The sequence below is a fragment of the Pteronotus mesoamericanus genome, unplaced genomic scaffold, assembly GCF_021234165.1.
Source record: "Pteronotus mesoamericanus isolate MK-2021 breed Mesoamerican mustached bat unplaced genomic scaffold, CSHL_Meso_final contig_130, whole genome shotgun sequence".
Classification (NCBI taxonomy): Eukaryota; Metazoa; Chordata; class Mammalia; order Chiroptera; family Mormoopidae; genus Pteronotus; species Pteronotus mesoamericanus.
In genome coordinates, this window is record NW_026555060.1 from 1,312,030 (window position 1) to 1,337,339 (window position 25,310).

The window sequence follows — 25,310 nt, forward strand, 5'->3', positions numbered from 1 at the left end:
TAGAAATGATTTAGAGTACACAGGAGGATGTGCATAGGTTATGTGAAAATACTTCCACACTTTATTCAGGGAACTTGAGCATCCTCCAATTTTGGTATCTGAGGGGGGTCCTGGAACCAGTCTCCCATGATTGGAGAGGGCTGACTGTATCTAAACATGATATAGAACTAAGTATAACATGTGATGGCATCTAGGAATTCTGTGTTATCCTGCCCGTACTGTGTTGCTGTGTTGCATATAATTTGTACCTTCCTTCATCCTCATTACTAGTAGTAGTATTACACTTTGCCGCTTAAACTGTTGGCCCATGAGCGTTATAAGGAGCGCATAAAGCAGAAAGAGGGGAGCCTGTGTTCTTATTTTGGGATTGGAGACAAGAGGGCTCTGCTTCCAGGCAGGTGGGCTTGAAGGCATGGCCTTCTTTTGCCACCACACAGCCTGTTTTGCTGTGGAGTCCTGAGTTTTACTGCACACCGATTGCTCTTTATAAAGCCATTTCCTTGGCTGGCCTTATGATTGTGTAGCTTACTGTGTGTTGAAGATACAGTGAAAGATGAAATGGTGAGAAGGAAACCTCCCTCTTCATTGCTCCCCACTCAGGCTGTTCCCTTGCAGTCTCTTTGTGATTGTTCACTTGGCATTGATACCTGCGTCCCTTTTCTTTATCTGGCCCCCAGGCACCCAGAGCCCCAGTGCATTTCCTGATTGGCCTGTGTGGAGACCTGGGCTGTGCAGGACTCCCACCTTGGCTCCGACCGATCCTGTACTGAGGGGTAGAAGTGCCTGCAGCTGTGGCCTCCTAACTTGGTTTACACAGCCTGTATACAGTACTTCAGAAAGTGTGTCATCCTCAGCCTGGGATGACGCTGGCCAACAGCTGTTAGAAAAAATAATGGCCCCATGGGGAAGGAAGAGGATTGAGAGGGAATGCGTATGCAAGCCAGTCCAGGTATGCTGTGGATTTCCTAAGCTGTTAGCATTTCCTGATCAAAAAGTTGGTAAAATGGCCCTGGCTGGGTGGCTCAGTTGGTTGGAGCATCGTCCTGTACACCAAAAGGTTAATGGTTCGATCTCTGGTCAGGGCACATATCTAGGTTGCGGGTTCAATCCCTGGTTGGGGCATGTATGGGAGGCAACTGATTGATGTTTCTCTCACATCAGTGTCTCTCTCCCACCACCACACCGCCCCCCCCCGCCACAACTCAGTACAAAGATCCTTGGGTAAAGATTTAAAAATAAAGTTGGTAAAATGATGGATTGGTGCACTAAAGCTCCCAAATTTCTTTCACGTCATAGAATGCTTAGTAAAATAATAATATTTTAGGGCACACTGGATAAACAGTCTAGCCATCTTGTGGCTGGAGGTAACCGCCCAGGGCTCTGGCTATGCCTGGCCATGCTTGGCCCTGCCTGGTAGCCCCTAGAAACGAGGGATGGACATCTCAGACCATCTGCAACTGATTCCCAGCACACCGGTTGGGAATCATCAGGATTCACAGGTGACACAGCAGCTGGTGAAATAAATTTTACTCTATGAACTTGGGTTATGATTTTGCTTCTGCTATGATATCACTGATTGATTGATTTTAGATAGAGAGGAAGGGAGAGACATAGTTTTATTGTACTACTTATTTATGCATTCATTGGTTCTTTTATTTTTATTTTTTTAATTCTTTTTTCTTTTTTCTGTCTTTTTACATTTTTTTCATTGGTTGATTCTGGTATGTGCCCTTCCGACCTGGAATCAAACCTACAACCTGGGTGTATTAGGATGACAGTCTAAACAACTGAGATACTCGGCCAGGGCCTGCTATGATTTCTTTATGTTCTTTGAACGTCCTTTCGTCTTGTCTTGTCTTATCTAGACCCAATATAATACCTATCTTCTTATTAGCACTCAGCCATGTTGAGGAAATTAGTGTGAAACTCTTTGAGTACTTCGAATGTATTACTCTATATATAAATAGAGTGGTGTCGTAAAACCTTGGAAGTCATTTCTTCTGTCCTGTCCTCTACTCAGTCTTGCTGATTGTGGAGAGTAGATTAAAACATCACAGATTGATCTGATTATTTTTTTTTTTAAATTCCTTAATTTGCTTTTGACTGCTTTTTATTAGCTTACGGAGAACTTTGGATTCTGGCCCTGTCCAAGGTGCAGATGGTTATGCTTTCAAAACATCTTGTTATAATAGGGCTCATTTAAAATAATCAGCACATTGCTCTCAGTTTCACCATTTTCAACACCATTGATTTGGCCCCTGAGAAGAAGGTGATGCTTTTCCACTGATACTCTGGATGTGATCCTCCAGGGAGCTTCCATCCACTGGTACCTTTCCCAGGTTACTAAGAAGGGAGGACTTGTCAAATGAACCCTGTGCTGGCCATTTTCCTGGCCGGTAGCGGAGAACATGGGTTTTTGAGTCAAAGAGACCTGGGTGTGAATTTAGCATTCTTTCCCTTAGAGGCTCTGTGCCCTCTTCATGGCTCTGAGACAGGGTTTCTTCTTGTTTGTGAAATGGAACTTGTAGTAACTCTAGCACTTGTGTGTTGTGAAGGCCACAAGTGACCCGTCTATAGGGATCAGCCAATAGCAGGTGCACAACAAAGTTTTGAGTGGGGACCCCCCAAAAATCGGAATCGTCTTCTGGAGGGCAGGCCCCTTGTAGTACAGGCTTCCCCCACTAGGTGAGTGTTGTAGGAACCCATCTGTATCCGTGTACCAGCTAGTGTTGTTATGAGAAGCTTTTTGGCTTCAGTGAATTTTTTCAAAGAGTCTTTCAATGCATTTGCCCATTCTTGGGTGATTTACGTGCGCACCAGCCCACACTGTGCTGAATGTTCAGCAGTTTTTGACCAAAGACACTGTGACCCCCATGCCCTACCTTCCTGATTGACCCGATCTTGCCCCAGGTGACTTTTTTTTTGTTTTTTTTGATGGAAAAAGTCTTCAAAGGGAAATGTTTTGTCGATGTGGAAGAGGTGAAACAAAAAAACTGCAGAAGCGCTAAAAGGCATCAAAATCAACAAATTCAAAACTGTTTTGAGCAGTAGAAAAACATCTCAATAGGTGTATTGAGTCAAGTGGAGAGTACTTGGAAGGTGACTGAAGTTTAAACATCTAAGAATAAATACACAATTTTCTATTAAAAAGTCCTGGGTTTTTTGGGTCCCCCTTCCTACATATTGCTATTATTGATAATTCTTTAGCATCAGAGTCAGTAGTTTACTACGCAAGATAAGTTTTTATTGCTCATCTGCCAAATCTGTCATTTCTTTTCTAGGAAATCATTAATTTCAGAAAATCAGTTCTTATCAAACCTATGTACGTTAAGATGCTGGTATACACATTTTTGTCTTTTCTTGCTGCCATCCCTCAGTCACTTCTTTTTTTAAAATTTTTCTTTTATTCAGATTTTTAAAAATTGGCTTTTGGGGTCATTTTAAAGTTTTTTCCTGGTCAAAAAATTACATATTTAGGCCTGTGTTTCACAGGGTGACCACCTTTCAAAAATACTCTGCTGGCTTGTTTCCCGTCTTCCCTACATTCCCAGTCAGCCCTCTGAGCATTATCAATGTGGTTAGGAATTTGATCTCTTGTGTATCAAGAGGTACATGCTTGATAATTTCTTTCCTTGATGCCCTTGTATTTTACATAAAGTTTAGAAGGGGGAAGCTTCTCTCATCCTTTGTTCCTGGCTCCTATGCTGGAACTCATAAGTTTAGAAAAGACTTTGGTAGAACTACCTGGTTGTTAGTGCTGTTTCATGTCAAGGAGGCAGCATGGCATGAGAGTGTTGGAATTAGGTGGAGCCACTTTTGTATTCTCTCTCTGCCAGTTGCTAGCAGTGTCACCTTCCTGAACTTGGGCCTGTCTGGGAAAGTTAAGGACCTTGCTGCCTGTATAGTCTGGAGCTCTATGGCCAGCGCCTATTACGCATTGCGCTTTTGTGTATGTATTCCAGTAACTTCCCCACAACTGAATAATGTACGCATTACTAAGCACATTTTCAGATGAGAACATTGAGACTTAGAGAGTTAGTAAGTTGAATTACATTCATTTTGTAAAAATTCTTTACTAATCTATTTTACAGAAATTGTGTGAATGGCATAAGGTCAGGAGAATCAGAATGGAGCAAGAAATACCACTTCAGATATGCCCAAACATCAAAGTTTCTTTTTTTTAAAGTATACTAATCTTTGCTGAGACTGACTAATAAGAGGTTTCTCCTAATGAATGGGCTGTCAGTGCTAATGACAAAACAGTGCATATCAATAGTATAATGAGGCAATACATGATTTGGCTATTAACAAAATGGCATTTATATAACATAGCATGGGTAATTTTTATCTGTGGGTGCTTATTATATGCTCACCTTTCAAAACCCATTGTAAACAGAAATGATTCTATGAATGTAACAGAAATGGGCAATGCTGAGCTGGTCATCACTTCCATTTGGTTTAACAGTGTCATTATTTGTACTTAGCTGGACTTGCTTGGTGTTGACTGTTGACTTTACAGAACTGTAGGCACAGGCAGGAAGACTTACAAAGCAGACTCAGGCAGAGGTCTCCCTCAAGGCTGGAACGAGGTAGTGACAATATCACTTGCACTGTTTTGGTTTCTTCCTTTCAGCTTGGCTGCATGAACTAGTAAGCTGGAAGGACTGTGAATGCGAAAGCAAATGGAGACTGGAGAGAAAGTAATCTTGATTTCTTCAGAGTCTTCATGGCAACGAGAATTTTCTTCTCTATTTATTTTTATTTTCTTTTTCTTAGTTTATTTTTATTTTTTAACTTTTTCTTTGTGTGTGTATTTCTTTTCTTTCTTCAGATATTTAAATGAAGACATCATTTTCCTCTTTAACTAGTGGCTTTTGTAAATGATTCAAGTTGGTAATAGCTCACAGGCCAGTCTCAAATCTCCAGACAGTGAATGTTAGAACACAGAACACATCTTTAAGAACTGATTGATATTTTCCTTTGGTCTTTAGCAGTCATGTGCTTATCCAGTTTGCTTGCTTGCTTATATTTATTTATTTATTTATTTGAGAGAAAGAGAGAGAGGGAGATAGAGTAAAACATCGATCTATTGTTCCACTTTATTTGTGCGTTCATTGGTTGATTCTTTTATGTGCCCTGACCGGGAATTGAATCTGCAACCTTGGCATATTGGGATGATGCTCTAACCAACTGAGCTATGCAGCCAGGGCCCAGATAATTGATTTTTGAGATAAGGAGAAAAGCAAATATAAAAAGTTTCTATAGACAATATGTGTCTGTAAGTTCTTCTTGGAGTTGGCCTCAGCTAATTGTGGTTAATTTTGTGTGTGATTATCTATTAGAGATAACACCAGGTAATTATCTTCTAATTTCAGTTATTTGTCTGATGACCTTTTCTAACCAAATGCACGCTGCTTCTGACTTTTGGCATGCCATCATATATTGTTTGAAACTCAAAATACGTCTCCATAGAAAGCAATATTAGAATGAAGATTAGGGTTTGATTTGAGCCTGAACAAATCTATTTCACTCATTATGTACTTAAAACAATACTTTTTACCATAATGCCATTATTTGTAATTTCATTTTCTAGAGACTTTTTATGAGTTTTTGAGCTAAGCTAATGGCATATCCTGGAGGTCAAGATCTCAAATGCTCTTGAGCACAACAGTTTTGAATCTTCTTTTATGCATTTGAAATTGAGGAGGTGGAAAAAAGTAAGGCAGGGATTGGATTACAGGATAGTTAACAAGATTATGTGTTCTCTTGAGGGTGGTTACAGTTTATTTCTTTTTAAAAAATTATTTTTTATTATTTATTGAATTTATTGGAGTGACATTTGTTAATAAAATTATATAGGTTTCACGGGTGCAATTCTGTAATGCACCATCTGTATATATTGTACTGTGGGTTCACCATTCAAAGTCAATTTTCCTTCTAGTTTATTTCAAAGTTGTCTTACCTACATGCACAGAAACAATGGATAGAGCTTACTTAAGGTAAAAAATAAACCTTTTATTAAAGATATAGGCCTGGGACATAACTGCCCACCATGCCCATTGAGGAATTTATGATCAGATCACATGTGAGGTTCCTTTCTGTAGAAACCTTTTTTTTCTCATCCACAGCTCTTCTGTTCGTCATATTATTAGTAATTTTAATGCTACTAACTGATGACCTGTATGGGTTTTGTCACTTTATGACCTTGACAACTTGCTTAAATCTTTAAGTCTCAATTTCATCATCTGTAAAATGGGGATATTATTAGTACTTATGTCATGGACTGGTAATAAGTTTTAAATAATTTATATAAAGCACTTATTATATTAGCTTTTATTATTATTACTATAATTTGTTCACATTTGCAGTAAATAGATTTTTGTGATTTGGCTTTGGAGCCTAACCAACAAATTAATGTTATTTCTTTGGGAAAAATAAATGTCCTGTGTTTGGCAAGAAGAGAATCTGATGTCACCAGGAGCATCTTTCTTCTGCCTTTCCCTCATCCCCTACCAAAGTCTAGCAATAGAAGGGACTACGCTGGTTTTGGATACTTTTTGTTCTTCCAGGATCTCAAAGAAAGCTCACTGTAGACGTCACATATTTGTAAGTACAGGCAGTACTGTCTTTTATAGTTTCAACTTTCATACATACTGTGCTTTGATATATATAGGAACCATAATTCACCATTCATATTCTGTTGTGTTCTGTATGTTAGTTGGAGGGGGGTGGAGGGGAGGCATTTGCAGCGGGTTCATGGTGGCATTGCCCACCAGCCTGGGGTTCGGTATTGTCAACATCGCCAGGTTTATTCGTGCCTCAGCGTTTGTAGCCGCAAATATTGTATCTGAATGCTCTGTTGCATTTTACCCCGTAATTTCATACAAATGAGGAGAAAGTAAAAATTCTGATGCTAATACTGAGAAACATAGGTCTCAGAAACTTTGTTTTAAGATGGAAAGCACTGAGCACGCCAGGGTCAGTCAGGTGCTCGCTGGAGGAGAGCTTGTGTATTAAGGTGTGAAGGAAAAGAAAAAAAACATGCTTAATAAACGTTTTTATTTATTGTGTCTAACATGAGTGATATGAGTGTGGGCTTCAGAGTTTTTGATTCTTTGGACACAGAACCATCTTTATAATGTGTAAATATTTGTTATGGCTTTTATATTAATACAAGTTTTCTGGAACGTATTGGACAGAGAAAGGAGGCTTATGTAAGATATTTTAAAAGTTTTTTTTAAAAAGCTTTTTATACTGGAAAATTTCAAAAGAGGAGAGAATAGTGCAGTGAACTCCCATGTACCCACTTATCCAGCTTCAACAATTACCAGTATGTTGCCAAACTTATTTCATACTCCTTCCTCTTCCTCTTTCTTTTTGCTAGAGTACTTTAAGGTAAATCCTACATCATATCATTTTACCAGTTAATACTTGTGTTTACTTCTAAGAAATAATGACATTAGAAAAATATGATCTTAATACCATTATGATACCTAATAAAATTAACAATAATAATTCCTTAGTATCTTCTAATGCCCAATTAAGATTAAGGCTTCCTTGATTTCCTCAGGAAGTTTTAAAAACAGTTGATTAGCTTGAGTCAGGATCTCAATTTGCATATTGCATTCGATAGTTATATCTTGTGGGTGTTTTGAAGCTGGGGAGTACCACACGTCTGTCGGGTGGCCCCTTACGCCACGGCACAGAAGCCGCTAGGGCCAAGCAAGCGTTTTTTCCATTCTTAGTCAAGGGATGACAAGGCGACAGCATCTTCCCCCCAGATAAACTAGACGTAGCTATGGAATTGGCGATCTTCCTGTGCCCCTCCTGTTCCCATAAAATTAACTGAGAAAATTTACGGTTAAAAACAGCTTCAAACACATTCCTTTATTATTTAAAGCCTAGATTTAAATCATGGGTATTAAAAGGCCACCACCAACAGATTAATTCTACACTATTCTCCTGATATCTACCCATTAGTCATCTGTCCCGGCAAACTGACACTACGTGTGGCCACCCCTGGGGCAAATTTAGGCAAGTGAGGATTCAGGTGGCACCCCCGTAAGCCCGGAACTTCGAGGCAAGTTTGGCAGAAGTTAATAAGGATTGTATGAATGAGTTACTGCAGATTGGTCTAAGCTCTGCGCACTGACACGTTGCTCAGCACCTTCACGAGGCTGAAGTCAGTGTGCAGGCGCTGAATGCTGGGCATAAAGTTCTCCGAGGCGTGTCGGTCCACTCTTTGATCTGCAGACACGGGGCTGGGTCAGGCTGGGGCTTGACTGCTGTGGGACGCTGACTCAGCAGACCCCGCCTCTGCCTTCTGCGCTGCCCTAGCTGTGGTCCCTGGAAGGCCTTCTGGGTGGAAGCAGGTTCCAGGAAGGACCTTAAGGAAATGTTTATATAATGACGAGGAATGAAAAGTAAAGAAGACTGTTGTAAGCTTGAGGAAATGTCACTGCCACTCAGAAGCTGCAGTGGCTTCTCACTGCGCAGAGTAAACACCAAAGCCCTGAGAGGGCCCCCCAGGCCCGGCGGCCGGCCCCTCCTGTGCTGTACCTGTCTGACCTCAGCGCCTGCTTTCCCTGTTTGCTCTGCTTTAGCCGCTGAATTCAGTGACCGCTGGACTCTCCTGCTTCAGGGCCTTTGCATTTGCTGTTCTTCCTCACATACTCACTCACTAAGTTACCTCCTTCCTTCCTGACTCTCTTACTTTCTCATCTCCAGGTCTTTGTTCAGCTGTCACTCGCAGAGGGTTTCCCTAACTGCCTATTTAAAACTGGCCCCGCCCCCTCGCCCCAGCCCCATCACCCTGATCCATCAGCCCTCCCCAAATCTCTGCCTTGCTTATTTTTTCCCATAGTGGTATCACTTTCTAACATATTAGACAATTTACTTTTTAATTTTATTATCTTTTTCCCACCATGGATTTATCCTTAGTGTCTAAAATAATGGCTGATCACAGTAGACATTCAATAAATTGTTTAAATGAGTGAGTTAAACTCTGGGAAATGTGATCCCAAGAATACGTTAGAGAGATTCCATGGGGAAAATGAAGGACGAAATTTGAACAGCATTATGGAAAGAGACACTGTAGTGAGGGAGCTGGAAAAGTGTCTTTATGGTTCCTGTAAGGCGAACTGTGTTCATACAGTTCATGTGAGATAAAGTTGTTTTCTGCTTAGTAGTGTGGCCCATATGGTAAGTGATGTACTCTGGCTTTTGATGCAGTAGGTCGTTGGCATGTGTGAATCAACAATTGTGGTTTTAGATGTTTGCTGGCAGCCTGGAAGGGTCACTCATATGTTGTTGATGCTTCTTAGAGACAGATGTGGTGAACCCCGTGCCAGCTGTGAGTCCAGACTGAGCCTGAGGTGACCCACCTCCTACGCTGCAGCTCCTCCTGGTAGCTTTCTTTAACTTGAGAATTTAAAGATTTTTATTTATTTATTTTTAGAGAGAGGGGAAGGAAGGGAGAAAGAGAGGGAGAGAAACATCAATGTGTGGTTGCCGTTTGCGCGTCCCCTACTGGGGACCTGGCCTGCAACCCAGGCGTGTGCCCTGACTAGGAATTGAACCAGTGACCCTTTGGTTCACAAGCTGGCACTCAATCAACTGAGTCATACCAGCCAGGGCAGCTTGAGAATTTAGACACTCATTTAGTTATGCTGACCAAATGTTATATCAGAAATTATATGTCATAGTGATATTTGTGAATTTGGGCGTTTGCAAACCGGGTTGGGAGAGGGATATTTCATCAATATTAAGGGTCAGTATACTCTGTAGATTTTCTGGCAAGTCTGCTCTTTCATCTTGCTCTTGCCCGTCTGCCTAAAGGACTGATAGACATGTTTGTCACTACCTGCCCAACTGCCTGAACTTCTGAGAATCTTCTTCCTGGAAGTTTCATGTTTGTGATCCCAGGTTCCTGACAAGTTTGGATCAGATCAATCAAATCAGCTGAAGAGAGAGCATGATGATGCATAGGGATTAAGAGCACAGACTCATGGAGCTGGACTTGTGTGGGTTTGAATCCTGACATTGACGGTTATTAGTTGTGGACTTATCTCTCTGTGCCTCAGAAATGATGATAAAAATGTTGAATGTACATACCTCATTGGATTATTGTGAGAATTAAATGAGTTAATGTTTGTAAAGCAGGTTCAATAAGAGCTGGCATACGGTAAGCTAAACCTAAATGTTTTTACACAAATATGAAGACATTTTTTGGGGAGGCATGGCAGAGAGTGCTTCAGCGTTTGGCCTGTAGGCACACCGTGATAGGAAAAGAGGTGGGTGTAAGTGATACAGTTTGAAGTTATAAGAAAGCATATTGAAGTTTAGTAATATGGAAAAAAAGTTACTGAGGCTAATCCATAATGGGCATGGGTTAACAGGAAGGAGTATAATGGAATGGTTAAAAGTGTGGACTGCTGAATTTGATGCCCTGCCTGGTCTTCTATTCACACTTACTGATTTTGGGTAACTTCCTTAGCTTCGAATTACAGCTTTAAAATAGGTATATGAAAAGTACTTACCTTGGTTGTCACGAGGCTTGAATCAAATAATCATTGTAAAGCGCTTAGCACAATACCTGGCATGTAGTAAAGTTTTGAAAATGGGACTTTTTTTAGATGATCAGAGTTTCTAATCTCTGTCCCCACATTGTTATAGGTATCAAAATCCTTTAGCTAGGACCTTCAGCCCTGTCCTGTTACTGAGCCAGTTGGACAGGATCGGACAGCATCAGGAATGAAACAATGCACGCGTGGTGCTTAGCACAGTGCCCATCTCGCAAAAACCCAATAATGCTGGGCGCCTCATCCTGGTTCACGGTGGAATATGTGGACAGCACGGTTGCCGCGTTGGGTACATGCGGAAAAGGAAGGCGTCTTTCTCTGTGGTCCTCTCTGGTTGTCAGAGTGGGCAGGTCAGGGGCTGCACCTTATCAGGTGCAACCCGCGGACTCCCAGCACTGAGTCCTGGAACAGACTCCTGCTCTGGGCTCCCTGTCCGCCTGCCAGCCTCACTGCCCCGAGGGCACTGTAGGAGCTGCACAAAATGTGTGCAAAATCACCGGCAAAAATGAAACATATGAATTAGCTGTGGATTTTCGTTATCTGTGCTATCTCTGTACTAATTACTACAAGTAATTGACACTGATTACACTGATTATGTATAATTTCAGAGATAGACTACAATTTGTAGAACTCAAGTTGAAGGTTTATATTGACATTTCACATGATAGTTTCCTTTTAGAGGAGGTTGCCCTCCAGCTTTTTTATTGACTTAGCTAAACACATTACAGAGTTTTATTTGTCCAGTTGCAGTCCTGAGGAATGAAATTGAACCTTTTCATAATTTTGGATTTTAAAAGCAGTTTAAGCTGTAATTTATTTTTAAGTTTATTCATTCATACATTCGTTGAACTAATAGTTACTTAGAACCTGCTATGTGGCAGGTCCAGGTACCTTTTGGCTTTTTTATTTTTATTTTTTGGAAGAAAAAGTAAAATTCTCATTTGAATTTAGTTCTGCAACTACATATTACAGTCTACGTGAAGGGTTAAGTTCCAAAGTTAGCCAATAAGAAGGAAAATATATACTTAAAATTATTCTTAAAAAATCCCTTATAACTATTTCTCTGCTCTCGCTTTGGAACACACTACTGTTTCTTTGGTTGAATACCAGGCAAGTAATCGGAAGTTTGCTTGTGGATGAGGATCCTGTTGTTTGAAAAATACATTTGGGGCCTTTAAACTGAGATACGCACTCAGTTCCAAACAGGTATACGCCCTCATTGTACCCATCCCTCACTGGTTGATCCATTCATTCACTTAGCAGCATTTCAGGAGCATTTACTATTTGTAGTGACTATGCCTGGCATTGATACTGGAGGTAGAAAGACAAGACATACATGATAGCAGCTCTCAAAGAGTTTATAATGGGGTGGGGACAACTGCCATGACATGTCCATATACAGTTGCATGAGGTTCGATGATTGTGACAATATAATGTCATACATGCTATATGAAAATGTTGTTTATGCTATATATACACCTCCAAGGAGCCAATCGGGAACTGATAGTTTCATAGCTCTTCTTGGGAAAGGGTGTGTCTGAGAATGTGGAGGGGGCTCTAGAGAGGTCTGAGCTGGGTCTTGGAGAAGGGTAACTAAGGCGTGTTAATAAGAGGAAGCAGAGGTGCGGCAGCCTGCTCAGGGGATGGAACGGCACGGGGGGGGCGGGGCAGCAGGAGCTAAGTGTGGAGGGTTCATGACAAGCTTTAAATTCTGTGTTGAGCTGTTTGGATTTCATCTTCAATATAGTGAAGAGCCATTGAGTGGTCTTAAAAAGGAGAATGATACCAAATTGTGTTGTATAAATGGATGGATTGGGGAGTGATCTCAGAGCAAGGGAGACCAGTTCAAAATTATTGGTGGGAGGGCAGGTAGTAGTTCAGCGATCCTATGCTCACTTCTAAGCCTCGACGTGTTGGAGTGCCCCTTGATTAGCAGCTGCCTTGCAGGCAGGTTCCCGGCTATAGATAGTCCTTTTCCCCACTGTTGACCTGTGGGCTGTCTCCCCTCCCCCGCTTTGCTCTGCTGCTCGTCGGGTCTGGCTCTTTGCTGGAGAACAGCAGCGTGAGAAGGGAGCGAGGCAGGGCGGCCGTGCCCCGCGCTGCGCTTCTGGCTTCTCACGGGGGGTGCTCCTGCCCTCCCACCCCAAGCTTTTTGGCTCTTGCCTGAACCCTCTCTTAGGGCCTTTCTGGTTTTCACACAGAGCCCTTGAAGAAGGGCAATTGGAAATGAAAAGAGTTTTAGAAGGGAACCTCCTTTTCTTGCCTGTAACACTAAAAATTCTGAGAAAGCTTTCAGCGGGCAACGTGCTGAATTTCTGACCTGGGAGTAACACTGCGGTATTCTTCGGTGGAACTCTGGCAGAAGTGGCACATGGTGGCCGTGGAAGCGCGTGGAATGGCCCATTAAAAAAGTCGGAACGTGTGTGACCTTGGGTTTAGGCTGTCAGGGCAGTGTTTTGGGGGGGGGGGGGTCATGCACGCCTCTTCCTGTCAGCACTTGATACACTCTCCGGCCCTTCTCCATTCATCTGCCACCCCCACGAGCCTCCATGCCCTTCCTCAGACTGGCGTTCTTTTCTTGTCCTTGCTGAGCCTGTTTCAGCCTTTCAGCCAGCAGTCGGTGGATAGCCAGAATGGAGACCTTGCCCCAACATAGAGAGTGTGTGAGGGAGGAGTTTGATCCTGTGGGAAAGAGGAGTTTGTGGCCTTTGGGTCAATAGGACTGTTAATACTCTACTGTACTTCCTGGGCCCGAGGGACCTTGGGTTGAGATTCAACTAAAATTCAATGAATTTATTTACTCAAGAAACTTATCAAATACCCTAAATCACTTAGGCTTTGCTTTAGGCTCATTTGAAAGGATCCCAAAGCGAGAGGTTTACAAACTTTCCCAAGGTTACAGAGTTCTGGGAGGATGTACCTGGGACTGGGACTCAGTTTCCCCTGTTCTGCGTATGTGCAGATGGGCTGGGGTCTGCGCCTGTCATGTTAAATGATGTCTCCAGGGGAAATTAAAAATCATATTTGCAAATGAGCTGTTTAATTGAAAATTTTATTAACATAATTGCAGACTCACATGCATATTTGAGTAACAATATAGAGCTGGATTGTACACTGCCAGTTTTCCTCAATGTTTACATTTTCTAAAACTTTAGTGCAACATCACAACCAGGAGATCAGGATATATCCACTAAACTTACTCAGATTTCCTCAGTTTTACTTGTACTCATTTCTGTGTTTAAGTTCTATACAGTTTTCTCTCTTGTGTAGATTCACAAATCCATCACCAGCAATAAGATACTCAACAGAGCCAACTCTGCAGGGATCTCTGATGGTGCCCTTGTGTAACCACAAACATTGCCCTGCCCCCCAGTTTCTACCCTCTGGCCCCCACTCACCTGTCCTTTGTATCTAAACTGCTGCCATTTCAAAAATGTTATATAAACGGAATCATACAGTGCATAATCTCTTGGAGTTAGCTTTCTTTCATTCAGCACAATGCCTTGGAGAGTCATGCAGTTTGTTTTGTACATCAGCATTTTGTTCCATTCTATTGCCAAGCCGAATTCCGTGGTATGGGTGTACTATAGTTTGCTTAATCATTCACCTGATGAAAGTCATCTGGGCTCATTCTGGATTTTGGCTATTATAAATAAAGCTGCCGTGAACATTAGTGTACAGGTTTTTGTGTGAACATAAGTTTTCATTTCTGTGGGAGAGGTCCCCAAGGGTACATGTGAACTTCTAATGCAGTTCATAAATCCCGAATTCTGTTTGGCATGATCCTGCTCTGGATTACGTTTCACCTTTTATCCAGTCGGCAGTCTGATTTCGTGTGGGGCTGTCACCCAGTTCTGCCTGGCCCTGAGCCTGTGTCAATTTCCCGGCTGGTTAGGGCGCTCCTGAGCTCTGCTTTGCTTTGTTGTCCGGGAGTTGCCTCTGCCGTTCATCACACCTGTTAGGTTTCCCCTGTTAGGTTTGCTGCGCCGATGTCTCTTGACCCCAGCTTCTGTGTCCAGAGCTCCAGCAGCCTCTGCGGTTACACCGACAACCGTGTTCTTTCCCCTCTTTGCTGTGGAAGTATGGACTCTTTTGGGCCGGTGAAGTTATGATGGGAATAGTTGTAGCTTTTCCTCTGCCCTTGCCTTCCTCTTCCCTGTAGTGAACACATGTTGCCAAAAGATGGCAGTGCTCTTTGCAGCCACTGAGATCGCTCTCCCCTGCCACCTGTGGTTTGGAGAATTGATACTTATTGTCCTTTATGTGTATGTTGAAAACGTGGACAGCAGATTTCCCAGAACAACAGAGGCACCAAGAAAATGCTGTGTGATTTAAAAAGATTTGAAAGAAAACATCATGTTTGCGAATGATTTGTAATGAAAATGGTTCCCCACTTTGTAGAAGTGATTTGAGTAGGGAATTGAATTCAGAGACATGTGGATGAGTGTATAATTCTAGAAGTCAATATCTGTGTTGCCTTCTGTGTAGCTCCTGACAGAGATGTGTGAAAATGCTGATTTTTGCCTCCCATCTGATCTAAGACCGGCCACGTAGCAGGGACAGCCTGCTTTTGAACTCTGAGACCTGAGATGAACACCTCTTAGTCCTCAAGTAAAGGCTCTTCTGCACACTGTAAATATAATTTTCATGGTTTCAATGGCTAATAATAATAAACTCTTCACTTCCTAGTATTTGTCCACTCCCCTGTGTGCGTCACTTCAGTGTGTGTGGGCATGTGTGTAAAGAACTGTTTAAACATTTGCTATGCACAGGAAAGCTGTTGTAAAGTGAAAGATTACGGGGTTCACTGGATGTCATAAACAGAGCAAGCTGGTGAGGATAAAGTGGGATGAGTTTAAATATGTGGTTAACTAATAAACTTTAAGCTGTGTGCATGGAAAAAACCCCAGCAGTGTCCAGTTCAGGTTTGGACATGTTAAAAATGGAAGAAGCTCTTCTGCTCCCTAGGGTGCCATGCTCTGGTGCCTTTCTGGAAGTGGTAGAAAGTCCCACTGCTCATGTGATCCACGCGTGGCCTGGTTAAGTGGGGAACAGGGTGTGCAGGAGCCTGGGCCAGCTCTGGGGCTGGGGCTGTGAGCCTCAGAGTGGGTCCTCTCTGCACGGCCTGGCGTGCGGAGGTTAGAGGGCCGGTTTTCTGCATCCCTAGGTGTGAGAGCTGCCTCTGCTCTGACCCTGTGGCTCACAGCGTAGCTGCAGGCCTGGGGCGACGGGGAACAGGTGGCTCCGCCTTAAGCAGCAGCCTTTTTGCCGGTGCATCCTTTGGCAAAGGCCTTAGGTTCGGAAGAGAATTGTGCTGGATAAAGTTAGAACCTTCAAAGCAGATGCTGTTACTATAGAGACGAGTGAAACGCTACCGTGTAGGAGGCCTAACCAGGAGGGATGGGAGGAGGGCGGTGGGAGGGCAAGTGAGGCAAATCTAGAGGCTAGCACACCCAAAGACCTTCAACCTTTAGCAGTGCTGTGACGGGCTAGGCTTGCATTCTGAAACTTGTGCGCTGGCCGCCTGCCACTTGCTGACTGGCTGAGTGGCAGCTGCTAGCGCTGTGCGGACTAGCTGGTGAGCACGTTGGCAGTTGGCGAGGGCTCTGGGGGCGGGGACCCAGAAGGGTGGAATGTAGATGGGTGCCCAAGGCCCAGCGGCTGACAGTTTTGCACAAATGTTTCTCGTGCTGGGCTTAAGTCACTCTTAAAGCCTGCTCAGTGATTAGGACTGGCTGGTGAAAGCCTGTCCGGTTGGCAGCAGATTGGACGTGGGTTACAGTTAAATCCTGTTAGTGTGCCAGAATAGCGGGGAGTAAGAAACCCCACGTTGGGCGTGGACTTCTGAGGAAGGGTCTCCCTTCTCCTCTCAAAGGCCCCGTGGAAGGAAGGCAGTATTGGCCCCGCATGGATTTTGTACCGACTGGTCTGACCCTTATCCCCGTGATACTGGTGAGAAGCTTCCAAATCTATTCTGAACTTTGCCTCATGCTGGCGGCGTGAGCACCGGGGAGCTGTTTAGAAGCATGCTCTTTCCTTTCTTTGTTTCCAGCAATTGCAGTTTGTGTAAAAGGACATTTTAAGAATGGATTTGAGGGCCTGATTAGGGACTAGATGAGTTCATTTCTTCCCTCTGATAGAGGGGGGAAAACTGGTTGGGTCAGACAGTCATTTTAAAAGCTATCTCTGTCTTGCTAATAATAGCAAGCAACTGCTGAGAGGGTTTTAGGGGGGTGACACCAACCCAAATAATTGACATTAGTGCGGTAAAGATGGAAAAAAGCCGTAAATTCCCATGCTTTGTGCAGAAGCCCAGAAGTTCCAGGCTGGACTTGCTCTCGAGGAGGAGAGGGCTGCGCTGGGAAGGGCTGCTGTGGGCATGCAGGTTTTGTATTTTCAGTCTGCAGCACTCATTCTTTTTCGCTGCGTGCACACGCTCTGCATTGTCTGTCAGAAAGCACTAGGTTTCTAATTACTTGCTATGTATAGTCTTGGAGGGAATGTGAAATATGTATCGGGGAGCCAAGGAATGCACCGGTCATTATTCTCACTGTAACTTGGAGCTCGGGGACAGTGCTTCAGTAAGGCCGGGCGGCTGGCTCGGCCTGGGAAGCAGGCTCTGGGCAGGATCGTTACTGCAGTTTTTACAGTTGTTACAATGTCTCCTTCAGCTCTTAGTGATTTCCTTCCTTTATTTTGGCTTTGTTGGTTGCGTGCAGTCTGGGGAAGGGCTGCGGTGCAAAGGCTAAATGCCTTTAAATGTATTTAGGGAACACGTGAAAAATAAACAGGACCAGCTTGATTAGTGGTGGGGTACAGAAATGATGTTCTCTAGGAAACTGGGTTGGAGTCTGTAGGTTGATAGGCCTGGAAAGGGTTAGTTCTGGGAAGAAATATGGGCTAAACTCTTTGTTTTCCAACCGGAAAACAGTAAACAGCACAGGGCTCCAGAATTTTATTGTATTTCCGAGGCCTTGTAAGAAAAATATTCCCCATTTAGCTGCCATCCTTATCCAAGTCTTCAAGCACTGTATTCCTGGTAGGTTCTTGCCCTTTGGACGGACTCTCCTAGGTTGCCCGGGGAGGCTTTGAGAAGATAGATGGGACCACACTAGAGCCCTCATCTGTGTTGCTCATCAGTGTATTTCTAGTGTCGAGAAGTGTGCCTGGCACCTGGTACGTGCTCCGTAAATATTTGCTGAATAAATGAATGGAGGCGGGCAGGAGAGAGAAATGGGCATGGCCGCATGCTGTCTCTGTGTCTAGCACTGGGTACAGTATGTTGCAAGTGCTTCGGTCATTGTCCCCGGCCTCCTCCGTACTGCCAGCTCCTGCTTTTCTTCTCTGCCTCCATCCGCCTCGGCCTCTCAGTCGCAGTGCCCGTAGCAGCACCCTCCTCTTCTCTCACTTCCTTGACATCACTCTTTCCTGGTTTCCCTCTTACCTCACTGACTGCTTTTGTTCCTCTGCGCTGCTTGTAAATGCTGGCATGCCCGGCACTTGGTCTTAGGTCTACGCCTCTATTCCTAGATGATCTCATCTAGGAATAGCTTCTTCAGAGACAAGCTTTATTCATTGATTTTTCCAATTTTTAGCTCCAGCCCCAGGCTCCCAAGCTCCAGATTTAGACATCTGATTGTGTATGGGATAGTTCCTTTTTCCACATATAATAAGCACCTCAATCATAGAGTGGCCAGGAAAGAACTCTTGATTCTATGTTTCTCTGACAACCTGCCCTGGACTCCTGAGATAGTTTCCTAGTTTCTTTGGTTTCCTGTTTATCTGTATTTCTCAGAGCAGGCAGAGTGACCCTTTAGAAAAGGTAAAACAGCTCCATCTTAAAACTCTTACCTGCAGGGGACGAGGTGGCCGAGTGGTTAAGGCGATGGACTGCTAAAACTCTTCACTGCAGTTATAATGCTGTAGTGCATATTTGAAAGTTGCCAAAAAGAGGAGGTCGTAAAGATTCTCATCACAAGAGAAATAAATTTTGAAACTATATGTGGTAACTAGACTTAATGTGGTGGTCATTTCACAATACTGTGGTCCCCCCTTATCCAGGGCCTTGCTTTCAGTCACCCTCAGTCAACTGTGGTTCAAACATATTAAATGAAAAATTCCAGAAATAAGCCATTGATATGTTTTAAATGGTGCGCTGTTCTGAGTAGCCTGATCAAATCGCACGCGGCCCTGCTGTGCCCCACCGCGGACACGAAGCTCCCCCTGACCCGGCCTGCCCGCCCCGTATGGGCTCCCCACCTAGGGGTCACTTAGTAGCCATCTCAGCTATCAGGCAGGCTGTCCTGGTATCACAGCGCTGACCTTCACGTAACCCTTATTTTACTTAATAATGACCCCAAAATGCTAGATTAGTGATGCTGGCAATGCAGATATGCCAAAGGGAGGCATCAAGTGCCTCCTTTAATGGAAAAAAATAAAAGTTCTTGGCTTAATAAAGAAAAAAATATAGTATGCTGAGGTGGCTACGCTCTACGATAAGAATGAATCTTTTATCTGTGGCATGGCCTAATTTATAAATCAAACTTTATCACAGTGTGTCCAGGAAAAAACACTGTGTGCATGTAGGGTTTAGTACTATCTGCAGTTTCAGGCATCCACTGGGGGTCTCAGAACACGTCCCTCTCTGATAAGGAGGGACTACAAATCATCGTGCTGTACATCTGAAACTAATATAGTGTTATGTGTCAACTATACCTCCATAGACCAGAATAAAGACAAAACTTTTCAGTGGCTCCCTGGACACCTACAATTCTAACTGCCCACCTGGCCTACGGGGCCCTGATTCCTAATGATGGTGCTATTGTTGACCTTCTGACTCTGTCCAGCCTCACGGGCCTCATTTCTGTTCCAGGAACATGCTTAACCTGTTCCCACCTGAAGGCCTTTGCACTTGCTATTCCCTTTGTTTGGAACACTTTGCCCCCAGAGCCTCAAATGACTGGTTCCTTCATATCATTTTTTTTTTCTTTCCTGCTCAGATGTCTCTTCCTTGGAAGCCGTATCTGAACCACCGTATGCCAAGTAGCTTTCTGCCTCATTTCATTTTGTGCAAAGCACTTAGTGCTGTCTTAAGGTTACCTTGCTTACCTGTTTATTATTAGTTTCTTAGGATTTGTGTGTCTTATTCACAGATGTATTCCTCTCCCTCTGAAGACCGTTGGAATGTAGCAATTGCTGAATAGGTAAATCAGTGCATCATTTACTCTTCATGGGAAAGGCTCAGACAGGGATGGTGAAAGACTTGACTTCCCAAGTCTTCAAGGCATTTTCTTTCCTACTGCAATCCTGATGACTGACCCACACCATATTTGAAATAGTTTTATATTTTTATTTTTAACACAGAGAAGGAAATAGGTATATATATTAAGATGAACTGTTGCAAGCATGTGCCATATCCCTGAGGGAAAACATTCTGCAATTATCCAAAGGTAATGAGTTTCTTAATGACATTGTCCCCCAATAAAGCTCAGGGTAAAAAAGGAATAAAAGGTAAGAAGAAAGGAAGGAAACTTACCTTTTTAAAACATGTACTAGGTGCTAGGCACAAACCTGAGTGCTTTCACATATGTTGCCTAATTTGAATCTCAAAGAAGTTCTGCAAGGTCGATATTATTACCCCCAATTTTATAGATGAAAGCACTGAGGCTCAGTAAGTTAATACTTTGCTCCAGGTGATACAGATGTTAAGTGGTAGAAGTAGATTTTTGAAACCCAGGTCTACCTGACACCAAACTTCTGACATTTTGAGCTAAGATGGTTGCTTTGTGAGATAGATGTGCTCCCAAAATAGAAAGGAGGAAAATGTGAGTTTGGTACCTATCCACACATATTACAGCAAATATCCGAAGCACAAGAGTAAGTTCAATGGACAGTATGGAAAACAGACCTACAGTAGTCAATGCCTGAGCGTATAATTGGATGGATAGGATACAGAGTGAACATTTGGTTCTCTGGCAGAGCTCATGTACGGTATGACATAGAGCAGCTGTCCCCAGAGCAAGCTCTTTGTTTCTAGACTGGTACGACACAAGCAGCATTTGAGCAATTCGGGACTTTCTGCTTTCACTATAAATAGAGTTCATGGAATTCTGTATGTCAGAGCTAATGCAGTGAAAACGAGTCACAGAGTAAGGAAATAAACGTTAACACATTCTATAAACTAGAAACATGTTCGGCATGGGGAGAGGCCGTGAAAACACTGTCATTACTTGGATGGATCCTGAGGTCTTATTTAGCATATGAAATTGCAGAGTAGATCCTATTATGTAAGGAGACAGGAGGACAACATAATGTGGCTACGAAATAAAGAACTTTGTGCCCTTCAGAGAAGAGTTAACAGGACAGAAAAACATAGAGCAAGAAGTGTGATAAGAATGTGGAAAACGAATGAATGGGTGGCATATATATGTGACTGTTGCCGAAGCCAAGTTGCTGGATAATCCTCAGATGTCAGATTTCCGTGAGGCCAACATGTGACTTAAAGCTTGCCACTCAACAGAGCACACGGGGCTGTGCTCGTATTAAGAGGCTGGCTGGAAGCTAGGCTCCCGCTGTGCAGTAGCCTAACTCCCTGTCACTTTCTGTGTGTGGGTGGGTGTGCATGCGTGTGTGAGGGTATACATTTTTATGCAGTGGGTGTTTAAAGAGCTAAGCCCTGAAGCTGGATTTCCACAAACGATCATCACGAGCACTCCAGACACACCAAACTTCCTCTCTTGGTATTTTTTTCTTTTCTTTTTTTTCTTTTTTTTTTTTTTTTTGCAAATCTCAAAGGAGAGAACCCCCAACACACACAGCCCGCAGGACCGAGATGATTTTCTCTTACCTGTCCATGTGGGTGCCCTCTCAAGGTTAGAACCGAAGCTATGCGGGGCCGGCACAGTGTCTACCGCCGGAGGAGAGGAGCTGCGTGAAGAAGTGGCAGTGACCAGAGGAAGAGCGACTCTGCCCTGTTAACATGAACAACAGCTCGCAGGTTAACCTGCCCAGAAGCTGGGCTGCTTCAAGTGGCTCGCTCCAGGAGAAGTCTGAGCACTCTTTCTTTCTTTTTTATTACTATAGGATGGAGGATGAAGCTGTCCTGGACAGAGGGGCTTCCTTCCTCAAGCACGTGTGTGATGAAGAAGAAGTAGAAGGTGAGCTTTATGGGTCTGGGGAAGGATAGATTCATGTATGTGTGTCTGTGTAGGTTATAGCATTCATCCATTCCATATATCTCGTATCCTTGAAGTTACAAACCAAAGCTTTTCTATGGCGTTTCATTAATCTCCCTATTTTGCTTCCACACGGAAAGTAATTTTTAGAGCTTCACTGGACCATAGGAATCTGAGTCAGTGCAGCCCTGCATAGTTTAAAAAAAAAAAGGAGGGGGTGTCTTATTTTGAAGCAGGTGCCTCTTCATGAAAAGTAAATATTTTGCCAGATAATATGAACCATCTTCCAGTGACTAATTCAAGGAAGCTGCTAGATTTATGTATATGTATTTGATTGAAGCTTCTTTCTTACAGCGTGCAGGATAAAGAAACAGAAGTTACAGGCAGAGAATGGTCATCATGTTACCATTGTCACCAGAAAAATGGGTCTAAGTTGAGGATGTAAAGGATGGTAGTCGTGGATGAGACTCAGTTAAGAAAAGATGGACAAGCATTTTCTACTTAAAAACCTTCAGGACCTCTTTTGCTGATGTCCCCCAGTGCCTGTTAAAAACCAAATAAGAGTTAAATTTTAGCTCTTGTTATGATACTTTTAGTATGTCTACCCTTCTCTTATCTCTTGACTTATCAACAATGTGCAATAATACTGTTTATTTGATAGTGAGAAAGCAGGACTTAATATTTATTAAAATAATTATGTGATGGCATCACAAATACCTAAAGTGTTATTAATATTTATAATGAGATTCAAAAAATAATTGGTACTCATAAAATTAAATGAAACTTGCAGGCGACCCATGTCATAAAATGTGTCCATTAAAATCATCTGAGAGACAATTTGTATGTGTTTGGTAAACTCTAGTCTGATCGGTGCCATTTGATAAACACTTAACACATACCAGAAACTTGGGTCAGGGGGTGGTGGAGTTAGGGAAGAGGGGGTGGTATTGTGTGTTCTGCAGCGATTCTTCAACCAGATTGGTCCCCGGCAAGTGATGCTCCCGTGCCACCCGGACTAGTTTGAATAGTGTGACCATTGTGTTTTTTCGCATGCTTCCTTAGTGAGTTCCTTCTGGCCGTGGAGTGTTGGAGGGTTGCTTGCCCCCCCTCCCCCCACCTTGCTACTTCCTGCATTTATGCTCTTGAGACTAATAAGAATTTTGGTACCTAAGTTTCTTAGGAAAAAGGAAACTACAGTATTTTTTTTCATATTGTTTTATGGGTTCCTTGTACTTTTACAACATGACTGTGGGAAAATGTCAAGTGAATGCAAGTAAAATAGTAAAACTTTTGTCTTAAGATTCTTATAACCCATAATGTTAAGTCTCCATTGCAGTGACTATGTCAGTGTCCCAGGGTCAAAAAGGAAATAAGAATCTTGAAGTTGTCGAATATGGATGGAAATATTGTAGGATTGAGTGAGTATTCTATAGTTTTGGGACAATTAAAGTAGAAAAATCAGTGAGGAAGCTTGAGAGTGAGATGTGTGAATGTGAGTGTGTGTGTATGCGTGTTTTTCTTGAGAATAATGTTCAAGCTAAGTTCACCGGAGATGTAAATCACTTTCTTGAGTTTATAAGGTCTGTAGGATTGACAGCACCCTGCTGCAATTGGACATTGTGCATGGGTTTCTTACGGCCTAGATCAAGAAATTCATTTCTTGAAGTATTTCCCTTGATTTTCAGGCATAAAATTAAGACAACAGTGTAATGACTAGTACACAAATCTGTAGCCAGATTTCTTAAGAAGAAACAAAGAAGACCACAAAAGGTGGTAGAAACAGCTGTAAAATTCTTTGGCTTTGTGACACCCATGTTTGGCTTTGCCACATGGATGTTTTTTGCATATTCCTGTTCTAAGACTTCTATTCAATGATTGTCTTTCATGGTGGTTGGAGTTGGAGTTGATTACATTTCTTTCAAGGCACGTTTAGCTAGTTGCCCTTTGTTGAATCCTGAGGCCCTACGGGATGGTTGTTTCTATCATTTGGCGGAGAACGCACAATGTAGGCTCCACTGCAGTATGTCTTGAAACCACAGCAGGGACTAGTAGTTTCTAATTCAGTGCCTACTCAATGGACCCTCCCATTTTCTCACCAGGCTTCATCTGGTGGGGGTAGGGAGCACTTAAATTTCATAGTAACTCTAGGTGAAAGTGTAAAGAAGGTGCAATGGGCATGGGTTTGAGGACTTATCCACAAAAATGGAGAACAGATGCCTCGATTGTAAAGACCTCTAACATGGATTCATTTGCATTTTGAGGCAGAATGTATTACGTAAGGATGTAAGTCTATCTCATATTTTTAATTGCACGGAGAAGGGTGAAATTGAAGGAAAGCAAACTGTTATCTCTGTTCTGAAGTAGCTGAGATCTGGGATGTTTATGGCAGAAGTAAGTGCTCCAGTATTAAGGATGAGAAATTCAAAGGTCAAGGATGATGGAACACCTTACATTTCTTTTATCAAACAAATTTGAAGCATATTGCAGCACACTTAGCAGAAGAAAACAAAAAACTTTGTCTTTTAATTTGCACAAATAAGATGTCCCATTAAGTGATTATTAGAGTGACAAATGTCCAGTAGCTCTAGTTAGTTTGAAATATTCATGCTTTAAAAATTCTTAGGCCCTCCAATTTGGGGGGATTGGAGTCAGCTTAGCCTGAAGGCAAGAAGGGCCAGATGCCCTCTCATAGTTCCATCTAATGCTGCAGTTCTGAGCAGGGGAGAGAGGCTGGGCCTTCAGCCACGCCTCAGCTCACTTTACTCTCAGTGGGTGGCATGGCACTCAATCTATGTTCTGAAAACTCAGTAGAATACCGTCAACTGCAAAACTCATGAAGAACAGAGTGAGTGAGAAGAGTCCTCTTCGGTTTAATTTACAAATTTGCCAAGAGAAATAATTCAGACAGGAAAAATTAAGAACCATATAATTTCATTCATGTGGGATATAAAACTGAAAACCACAAACGAACAAACAAGAAAAAAACTCATAGACGCAGACACTCATAGACTGATGTATGGTGGTTACCAGAGGGAAGGTGGGTAGAGGGTAGTAAAGGGAAAAGTAGGTCAACTATGTGGTGATGGAAGGAGCTCTGCCTTTGGGTGGTGGGCACACATGCAATATGAACATCATGTGTGATAGATGTGTATACTTGAAACCTATATAGCCTTAGTGACCAATGTCACCCCCATAAATTTAATAAAAAGAAAAAAAAATACATAAAAAAGAGTAACTTTAATGTCTGTTCTTTCACTGGTGTATGGTTTTGTAAACTTAACATTTTTGGCACAGAGTGGTTACTGTGGATAAAGTCATTGAAACATTTTAACATTTAAGATACCGCATTTGTTTCTATACCAAAAGGCTCCATCTCCAGCTCAGGCACTTTCACAGAATGAGTCTGTAGATGACAAATTGATGTTACAAGAATGACCCAGAAATGTCGACTGTGAGAATAACACTTGATTTTCTTTTTAAATCCACATTGACAGGGGAAATTGCCAAATTTTGTGGGGTGAACCAAAGTTGAGATAGAAAAAAAGATCCCCAGGTA

General features: G+C 42.7%; 1 protein-coding gene across 5 annotated transcripts in view; it reads left to right on the forward strand.

Moving 5' to 3' along the window:
- Positions 1-21,384: 21,384 nt before the first annotated feature.
- The window catches only part of SLC4A4 (solute carrier family 4 member 4), a 288,470-nt gene continuing 284,544 nt past the window's right edge, over positions 21,385-25,310 (forward strand). For all 5 annotated transcript variants that reach the window (XM_054591433.1, XM_054591425.1, XM_054591416.1 and 2 more), the window contains exon 1: positions 21,385-21,736. In XM_054591433.1, the coding sequence (XP_054447408.1) occupies positions 21,559-21,736 (178 nt within the window). In that variant the 5' untranslated portion in view covers positions 21,385-21,558. The remainder of the gene's footprint in view (positions 21,737-25,310) is intronic.